The sequence below is a fragment of the Gambusia affinis genome, linkage group LG15 (genome assembly GCF_019740435.1).
Source record: "Gambusia affinis linkage group LG15, SWU_Gaff_1.0, whole genome shotgun sequence".
Classification (NCBI taxonomy): Eukaryota; Metazoa; Chordata; class Actinopteri; order Cyprinodontiformes; family Poeciliidae; genus Gambusia; species Gambusia affinis.
The window spans coordinates 9,569,847-9,578,881 of NC_057882.1; the positions used below are offsets into that span (position 1 = coordinate 9,569,847).

Sequence of the window (9,035 nt, forward strand, 5' to 3'; positions counted from 1 at the left end):
GAGACTGTGTGCAGATTGCAGGAAAAAATAAAACACATTAAATTTTAATGTTTTTATTAAAAGTTTAAAATTAGTAATATACTGTACATATTTACAAACAGAAAAGCACATTCAGATATTACATTTGTAAACATTTAACTTGCTGATATTGCCGATATTGATCAGTGTCCATCATCTGCTGCCAACAGGACAAATGAGGCCGTGTCTTATTTGTCCTTGAATAAAGAGGAAAAGAACCCTTTTCCTCCTTCACCCCTCAGTCTCAAAGACCTGCTCCTTTGGAGGCCAACAGTGCTCTCCTTCTCCTGCTTCTCCTCCTTCTTCTTCTTCTCTTCCTCCCTTTGCAGCACCTGTTGATTGATGACGAAGCGCATGTCCTCCTGCAGCAGGACAAAATGGTAGACTTTAGAAAATACTGATGTGAGGTGTTGCCAAAGGACGTCATTTAGAGTGCACACTACCGTAGTTACCGTAGCTTTAAATCGTTGTTGCTACGACATAAATTGTTTACATCATAACTGGAGAATGTTCCACATTCCAATAAGAAAACGTTTTATAACACAATCATTGGTATTCCAATATGTTTTCAAACTTGTAACAGATATTATCAAGCTCTTACAACTTTATTATTCTATTGTAAGACATTGCACTGAAGGTTTTTGTATTTGTGTGTGTGCGTGAAGTTTGACATAGATGTGCAGAGGAGAGGATTAAACGCTTGTGCCTCTTCCTCCACGTTTCTGAATATTTTAGTACTGTATACATTTACTTTAATGTACTAGTTGAACATGTTCTAAATAAAATCTTGACACAAACAACAAACCCACCTGCCAGGCATCCAGTTCTTGAGACAGCATCATCTTGTGTTTGATTGTGTTGAGAAGCTGCTGAGTGAGCGATTCTTTCTCCAGACGAACTTGGGCCAGTTCACTCTCCAGAGAGCTGGATAGAAAAGAAAATACTATTAGCCTTTATTTATTTATTTATTTATTTTTGTTATAAATTAAAGATAATGTCTAATAAAACACTGAAGCGTTTTGTGTTGCAGTATCACCTGTAGCTCTGATTTTCTCCTCCTCTGAAGGGTTTAATTTCTTCCCTGAGAGACTCAAGTTCCTTTTGCTGAGACTGGAGCTGCAAGGACAGAAAATAATAAAGTTTCAGCGTTTTATTTTAAATACATCTTGGGAGTATTTATATAAAACACAAACTGCAAAACACCAGTTGTCTAATGGAAGAATTAAGACATAATTTTCAACAATATACACATCCTGTAATGATTCCAACTTTGTAGGTTAAGATATCAAAACTTACATTGCTGTCTCAAAAATGATCCTCCCGTTGAACACACATTAGAAACATTATGTTACTTTTTACTGCCTTAAAGGGGGACTTTCTTATTTATTTTTTTCTGTTTTCGCTAATTGGCCCAAAATGATGCAATATCCTCTGCTCTGGTGACCTGCTGCTTTAATGAATGTTGAATTCATATGTAGCTCTTAACAGACCTCGTCCTTTAATGCTTGTATTTCTTCATCCTTGGCCTGCAGCACTGAGGAGTGAGCCAAGAGAGCCTCTGTAGCCTATAAATAACAGGAAACATAACGAGCGCAAAATGTTTACACAGATTTTGTCGCAATATGTTGGCATCTCTGCAAGGTTTCCAATAAAAATGAATTGTGGACACCCGTTAAGTACCAGACACTTTTAACATAAGGGATGTGTGTAGAGGTTCAGAACTAGCAGACAGTTCCCAGGTTAGACAGTAAAGTTACTGTGTGTGTGTATCTGTGAGTACCTGTGTCTGCTGAATTTCAGTGAGCAGAGACAAAGGTTGTGTGTGCGTACTGTCCAGGAAGCTCTCCTCCCCCACGCTCAGATCTTTTTGTTGTAAAGAGCGATTCAAGGTGCGTAACTCAAACACAACCCCCTGCTCCTGCTCTATCTATGTTCACACACGAAATACAGACACACACACACACACCATAAGAAGCAAACAGGCGGACTGTGTAGGATTTTACAGCAGACATGTTAGTTATTTCTGCTAGTGATGAATGGTATTATTATTATTATTATTAGGACAGTTGTGACTAATGCCTGATCTTCACCTCAGCTTCCTTCTCAGTCAGTTTGACATGAAGCTCTGACAGTCTGTCCCGCAGTCCGTCTCTCTCCACACGGAGCCTTTGGCTGTCCTCCTCTGAAGCCTTTAGCTGTGTCTCCATGTGCGACAGCCGCTCCTGCAATACTCTGTTCTGCATGAATGAAGATGAGAATTGTCATTTTTCCATGAATTGAGTGAGAAGCTTTCCTTTAAACTTCTGAATATATTTAGATTAACTTTTTTTTCATGCATCAAATGTGGGTGAACAGAAATAATAATGTTTGAGTTTTTATTCTTAAATGTTAATTAAATCATGTTTTAGTTCTATTTAAGTGGAAATCTGAATATAGCTATCTTGCACTGCAATACTGAAGTAATTCACTGTAACAATGCACTATTTGGAGATATTTCGTAAATAGTTTGACCTTTAATTGTTTTTCCGTAAAAAATATACAAAGTGCTAATTTGGGTTGGGATGAGTATTTGCCCCTGACAGATTCCTGCTGCTTCGGGACCTGCATGACTTCCAGTATTTAGTGGAACCATGAATTCTGCCTTCGATGAGAAAACCCTGAAGAAGAGTAGTTGGCCATCAGTTTGTGACCTTAAAGTTAAGTATACTTGGGGTTACACCCACAAATAGGTTCCCCTCTGAATGGCTTAAAAAAAAAAAGCAAACGAGGGTTTTGGATTGACCTAGTCAAAGTCTGGATTTATCTGATTAAGATGTTGTGGCATCCCTTGAAACAGCTTGTTCATATTCTGCTGTGTAGATGAATTCAACAATTCAGTATTCATGTGTAGTGGCAATTACTCTGCCATTCTGATGGCAGAGTAAATGACAGTCATTCAAAATGCTTCATGGCAGTCGATGTTAATGTTATTATGTTTAGGTGCAATCATTTCTTTCTTGCTGTTTACTCAAATTTTGTCTAGTCTTATACTAAAATCAGTCAGATGAGATGAAATGTTAAGTCAAAAGAAGTAAAATCATGAGAAATCTGTGAGGGAGTAAATGCTTTTCCACAGCAAAGTACTTTAACGATCATGAGAAAGTTCTAATACCTCAGCTTGCATGTTTTCTAATTGTGTGAAGCTGATATTTCGACTAAAGGACGACTCCTCCATCTCTTCTCTGAGGGTGCGGAGCTCAGTCCTCAGGGAGTGCTCCAGTGTTACAGCCTAGAAAACATGGAAGATGGAAGGCTGTGAAACCTGTTTGTCTGCATAGCAATCAGAAGAGTTCATCAAATGTGACCCAATATACAGGTGAAACTGATCCAACCTCAGATAGTTGCTCCACCAGTCTCTGGTTGTGATTGGCCAACTGAGTCATCTGCTCACTGTCGTCTTTCCTCCGGTCCCGCCCCTCGCTGTGGTATTTCTGCAGCTCGGCCCTCAGTGAAGCTATGTCTGCGTTGAGCTCTGACTCCTTCTGCCCAGACTCCAGTTCATTCATCTCCAGCTTCCTCTGCAGGACGTGCTTCTCCTGCTGTAAAGCCTGAGACAGTAAACCGCACATTAATCAACTTCATGACGTTGACAAGATGTGCATGAATATCGGCAGCAGAGCCTACAAAAGGGAGACATGCAAATCATCAGGGGTCTCCCCATAAATGAAATAAGGAGAAACCTGAAGCTAGGGCTATATTTAGGAACCTGGACCCCATGTTTTCCAGGCACCCCACAGGAACAAACACTTTTGGACAATATTTGGATTTCCTGTAGCATCATTAGAAACATGTTTACTGAGAAAGACATCAACATGTTGAAATTCAGTTCTATGTCATTTACCCAGACTCAGCGCCCAAACCAGTGTTGAAATAATCATTCGGTGTTTTCATAGAAGATAAGCTCAGTGGAAAAATGTTGAGAGGACTCTGTGACACAACATAACACCTACTGTTGCAGAAAGCTTTCATTCCAGACTCATGTGTCAACAATTGGTAGCTCAACATTGGGTAACCGCATTTCTATTTTCCTAGATGGAAAAACCCTAAGTAATGAATCTTATGATCAACGGAACAGCAACTTTTTACACATTTGAAACTGACTCACATTTAGACTCATGTGATATTTTCCTGTTTATGTTAAAGACAAGAGTTCTGTGCAGTTATTTTTCCTTCAGCCCAGTTATCTCCTCACCTCCACCTCTTTCTCTCTCTGCCGCAGAGTTTCTGCCAGCTCCTCATTCTTCTCCAGCAAGGCCCGTCCCAGTTCTGCAGCCAGTATCAGGTCAGTCTCTATCGCTTCCCCGCCATCCATGCCGTCAGGGGGGGACGAGGCTGACTGCAAAGCAAAGAGAGATACCGAAGAGGAAGAGGAGAGAGGAAAGAAGGAGTCTTCCAGACTGGGTGAGGGAAGGCTGTTTTTCCTGGGAGTGAACATGACTGAAAAGTGTTGGCTTAAGGGATTAGTTTGAAACCATCACCCTCTTGAATGGCTTCTCCAGAGTCAGATAGGTGAGGGATGAACTCCCATTCCTCCTCCTTTCATTTAGTTTCCCACTGTGTTCTTCAGAGGCACCAACGCTGCAATCGTTCAGAAACTCTCCTCTTCAGAGACAAATCTGTAACAGCAAGAAATCAATGCAGACAATCTGAGAAAGGCTTAGCATGACAAGTTGTTTTCTGGCGATATCATCTAACAACCTTAACAAGGAGGTCTTTTGTCTGACTGGTGATTTGGTTACTCTGACCGAAAATCTAGCTCCTTTATTACCATTGTTTTGCTCCCCTCCCTAAATTCCACAGCAAGTGTAAGCTTTGAGTTTCAGTCCCAGACTGTCAAGAAACTAAAGTAAAATGTTTCTGAAGCTTTGTGAACAGAAACAATTGAGAATATTCCATGTTTTTTTTCCACACACTTTAACTAATGTGATGTTGCTCTAACACAAATTTCATTCAAAACCATTTCCTTCTGAGGTCGCTCGTTGACGTAACATTCCACTTCCACCTCTTAAAGCCAATAATTCATCCAAATTAAAGCACTTCAGAACTTGCCTGTAGGTCAAATTTTTTCAAAATTTGAAGCCAGACAAAAACCGAGTTATTCTGGCTCAAAGAAGAAGAATCAGGTTTGTCTTACCTTACGGGTTACCAGCCACCAGAAATAGTCTTCCTGTTTGGTGTTGACTGTGCGCACATTTTGTCTGTGTGCCTGGGACTGTTTGCGCAAGAGAAGCTCAGCTGGTTTCCCTGGTAGTGGAAACATACGGTATGTAAATACAATCTGAGGGCCACACCTCTTCCCAAGTCACAAAGGTGTAAAGGAAACAGAGTCAGGAACAGATGAAGCAGATGCTGTTTGGATCTCTAGTGGTTTAGGAGGGATATTAAAAGGCAGATAAAGTTTGAGGAAGTTGCTGCTTGAAAGTTCAGCAGTCTTCTTTTGGGATGGAAAGCGATGAGGACACAAATAGGGGTCTGTTAACTTCAGCTCACACCCCCTCCTTCTCCTCCTGTCTTGTTTACCTGCTTGGAGTGTTTCAAAGGAGTGCTCTGTTCGTTTATGAGGAAGGGGGCAGGGAGAGTGTCGAAGAGAGGGCAACTGACACCCCACCTCCTCTCAGGAGTCAGCAAACGGGGGAAAAAAAGGAATAAAGAGCTGAGCACGACACTCATCAATCATAAAACTTTTTATTTTGTCTTAGTCTCTGTGTTTTCTGCATTCTAACATGGCTTTCAGACTGTTTTTAGCTCTCTCTGTGATGCTTTTCCTGACAGCCTGTGAAGCTGGAAAGCAGATGCCCAAACTATCAAATAAGAAACTCTGCGCTGACTCTGAATGCAGTTGTAAGTAGCAACAACTTCTATTTCCTCCTTGCTTACTGATTATATTATCTAACAACTGGAACATATGAAAGATAAATGCTGAGTTTTTAAACAAATGTAAAAAATACTGTTGCTTCTTCATGGATAAAGGAGCATAATTTGGAAAGTAGGATATCAGAGTCTGGAGAAAGAGCAAAAAGATACAGAATCCAATACTTGGGGAGCCGTATCTGCTGGTGTTGGTCCGCTGTGTTTTCTGAAGCCCAAAGAGGGCTCAGAATCCACCAGGAAATTTTAGAGCACTCCATGCTTTTTTCTGCTCATAACTTTTATGAAAGTACTGATTTTATTTTCTGTCCACACTGCCAAAAGTACCGATACTTGCTTCAATGGCCATGTTATCACTGTACTGGATTGGCCAGGGGAAAAAAAACAAACCTTGTTTGACTTAACTATACAAAGAATGTACAGAGTTTTGTGAAAAAGAAGATGAGAAACGAGAGAGTAAAATGAGGATGAGCTATTGGCTGCCATGGAAACAACCTGTTTAACAACTCAGAGTCACAGGTTCATCATTTCCATGCCACGCCACATTGATCCAGATTAACTTTTCAAAAGGACCACATTTCTGTATCAGTCACCCTTAATCATCAAAGTTAACAGTAACAAACACTTGAAATATAACCAGTGTGTGTCAGAAATGTATTTAATATACAGATTTCACTTTTTAAACGCAATTACTGCACTGACTAAAATTTTGATGATCTTCTGAGCTGCACAACAATTAAAAAACTGAAAATCTTACACCAGTCATTCAAGCCCCTACAAATCCTAAACTATGTCCTTACACAGATCCGATCCTCATAGCCCGGGCGCTTCAAGACTACTACCCTGGAGACTGCAGGTTCATCCCCATCCGACAGGGGCAGCTCGTCTATGTTTATGCAATGCTGAAAGACAGAGGGAATCTCTTCTGGGCTGGCAGTGTGAGTAAAGAAGAAGAGTTTTAGAAAAATTAATTATTACCATTATACACAGTGCCTTGCAAAATGAATCATACCTCTGGAATGTCATATTACAAGCACAAACATTGCAGAATTTTATTGCATGACTGATCAATATAAAATACCACATAATCATGAATTTACTTTCCTTAAAAAGTCGTTGGTAAGTGAATAAAGTCAATCTGTGTGTAATTTTAATCTCAGCTGTGAAGGTCTCAGATGTTTGTTAGAAAACATTGAAGAACCATCAACATTATGAGGCTTATGGTAGGTAGTCTGTAGCACACTGTTGGGGCAACACAAGCCTGCCAATAACTTTTAACCCAAATAATTGCCTTGTTTGTTGTAAGAGTTGAGTCCAGTGAACAAGACCTACTTTTTGCTTCAACCCTTTTAAAAAAATGTCATGTGTAAGGTATTCAAACCTGCTGGGTGTGAAGATAACTTGAAATAAAAAAAGACCTCTTTCTGAAATTCAGAATCTGGTAGATAAATAAAAAATACCACTCATGTTTTTGTCCTCTGCTACTTTCAAATGACCCAGTCACAGCTTACAGATGTAACAGGCCAAGAACAGCAAAGCAAATATTGACTGAAAATCAATATTTCTACTCTATCTTTCTACTCAAGCCTTGAATGTCTTAAGTCAATACATGCATGTTCCAGGAGGAATAAATCAACGTAGCAACTTCCATGGTAAACAAGAGAAAGTTGCTGGTAAATGGTATAATGGATTATTTTGTACTCATTTTAAAAGGCACATCTGCTACAAACCAGGTAACTCCAACTGTAAGTAAAAACTATAAAATAAAATAACAATCATCAATGATAGATTTTAGGTTTGTGAACTACGTCCTGTCGTTCTATTGCGTTAAAATGTCTCTATAAACTTAAAGATGTTGTTCAGCCATCTTGAAGTTTGTTAAGATATAGTAAAAAAATGACTGAGAAGCTCTAATCTAGCTATTTTATTTGCAGGTACAAAATACATATTATGGAGAACAGGAGGCTCGCATTGGTCACTTCCCTAGCAGCGTTGTGGAGGAAACACATGCTCTCATGCCAGCAACCACTGAAGTCAAAACTACCGTAAGTGAACCAACAGTTCTATTTACAAATAAGTTGAACTATTATCAATTTATTTCTATTTTATTCTTCTATTTTCACTGCTTTCATTTTTTTATTATCCAGAACTGGGACTTCTACTGCAACTGATGTTGAATGGACACACAGAGAAAACAACAACAGGGAGCAGCTTTCCTTAACACACAATTATGGTCTAATCCATGTTAGCTCATCTCTGAATAAGTCTTTAAAAATCATGAAATGATTTATGGGTGTCAGAAATTGCATTCTGATAACCTTGTCAAATAGATGCTTTGATTACTGATTATTGATTTCAAAGTCGAGTTGTTTTCCTCTTCCTGTTATATATCAAACTTGGGCTCGTCTTTCATGTTTTTTTGTGTTCTTGTTATTTGGGATTTAAGTGAGATTTACTTTACACAACATGACTTAACAGAATTTAATCATATTTTCTGTCAAAATTAAATAAAGAAAATATATTGCAATTATCTTATCTGTATTTAAACATGTAATCATCTTTATCTTAAATTATTCAGAAGATAGTTTTCCTACCTATATCTGGGGCACTTTGGCTTTTCATACTTTCAGTTTTACAGATAATAAACATTTCAACAAAAACTGTAAAAATTTGTCTTTTTTAGGTTGAGCTTGGCAAGAGATTTCACCTGAATATGCTGCCTATTATTTATTGTAGCACGATATGATGGTGAAACATACATCTTCTAAATAAATGTTTTGGTTTTTGTTTGTTTGTTTTAACTGTTATGCTTAGACATTCAGAATATACAGGACACTTAGATTTAAATATTATTTTTTTAAAAAAGTCAACTATTGCTCTCTGGCAGTCGTTCAGTTTTTTTTGTTTTGTTTTGATTTTGTAATAATTCTTAAAACAACAAATAAAATGTTTGCCATATCTTGGTTTATCGATTTGAATTTTAAAAATTGCCTTTTAATTGTTACGAATGTTTTGGGGACTAAACAATAAAATAACTTGACTCTTCAGCTTCTGCTGGTGTGTGAAATTATACTTTTAACAGAATAAAGAAAAAAAAATGACAAGACAAA

General features: G+C 38.4%; 2 protein-coding genes across 5 annotated transcripts; one reads left to right on the top strand and one right to left on the bottom strand.

Annotated features, from left to right (window-relative positions):
* Positions 1 to 37: 37 nt before the first annotated feature.
* On the bottom strand, positions 38 to 5,301 carry bicdl2 (BICD family like cargo adaptor 2). Of its 2 annotated transcripts, XM_044139826.1 has the most exons (10): positions 5,192 to 5,301; positions 4,250 to 4,673; positions 3,390 to 3,605; positions 3,170 to 3,286; positions 2,109 to 2,255; positions 1,799 to 1,945; positions 1,509 to 1,583; positions 1,055 to 1,134; positions 828 to 942; positions 85 to 380 (listed from the first exon to the last, which is right to left on the bottom strand). In XM_044139826.1, the coding sequence occupies exons 2-10, from the start codon at positions 4,490 to 4,492 to the stop codon at positions 207 to 209; spliced, it is 1,314 nt and encodes a 437-aa protein (XP_043995761.1). In that variant the 5' UTR covers positions 4,493 to 4,673; positions 5,192 to 5,301; the 3' UTR covers positions 85 to 206. The 2 variants fall into 2 exon arrangements, with proteins under 2 accessions (XP_043995762.1, XP_043995761.1); XM_044139827.1 differs by lacking the exon at positions 1,799 to 1,945 and having other exon boundaries at positions 38 to 380.
* Positions 5,246 to 8,526, top strand: mia (MIA SH3 domain containing). Of its 3 annotated transcripts, none has more exons than XM_044139833.1 (5): positions 5,246 to 5,320; positions 5,830 to 5,898; positions 6,730 to 6,863; positions 7,860 to 7,970; positions 8,073 to 8,526. In XM_044139833.1, the coding sequence occupies exons 2-5, from the start codon at positions 5,850 to 5,852 to the stop codon at positions 8,094 to 8,096; spliced, it is 318 nt and encodes a 105-aa protein (XP_043995768.1). In that variant the 5' UTR covers positions 5,246 to 5,320; positions 5,830 to 5,849; the 3' UTR covers positions 8,097 to 8,526. The 3 variants fall into 3 exon arrangements, with proteins under 3 accessions (XP_043995768.1, XP_043995767.1, XP_043995766.1); XM_044139832.1 differs by having other exon boundaries at positions 5,296 to 5,527; XM_044139831.1 differs by having other exon boundaries at positions 5,296 to 5,898.
* Positions 8,527 to 9,035: the final 509 nt, after the last annotated feature.

Coding starts and splice junctions, on each gene's coding strand:
- mia (XM_044139831.1), top strand. CDS start 5,781: ATGGCTTTCAGACTGTTTTTAGCTCTCTCTGTGATGCTTTTCCTGACA. Junction 6,864..7,859: donor ATCTCTTCTGGGCTGGCAGT/GTGAGTAAAGAA, acceptor TTTTATTTGCAG/GTACAAAATACATATTATGG. Junction 7,971..8,072: donor CCACTGAAGTCAAAACTACC/GTAAGTGAACCA, acceptor TTTATTATCCAG/AACTGGGACTTCTACTGCAA.
- bicdl2 (XM_044139826.1), bottom strand. CDS start 4,492: ATGTTCACTCCCAGGAAAAACAGCCTTCCCTCACCCAGTCTGGAAGAC. Junction 3,606..4,249: donor AGAGAGAGAAAGAGGTGGAG/GTGAGGAGATAA, acceptor TTACTGTCTCAG/GCTTTACAGCAGGAGAAGCA. Junction 381..827: donor AAGAACTGGATGCCTGGCAG/GTGGGTTTGTTG, acceptor GTCCTGCTGCAG/GAGGACATGCGCTTCGTCAT.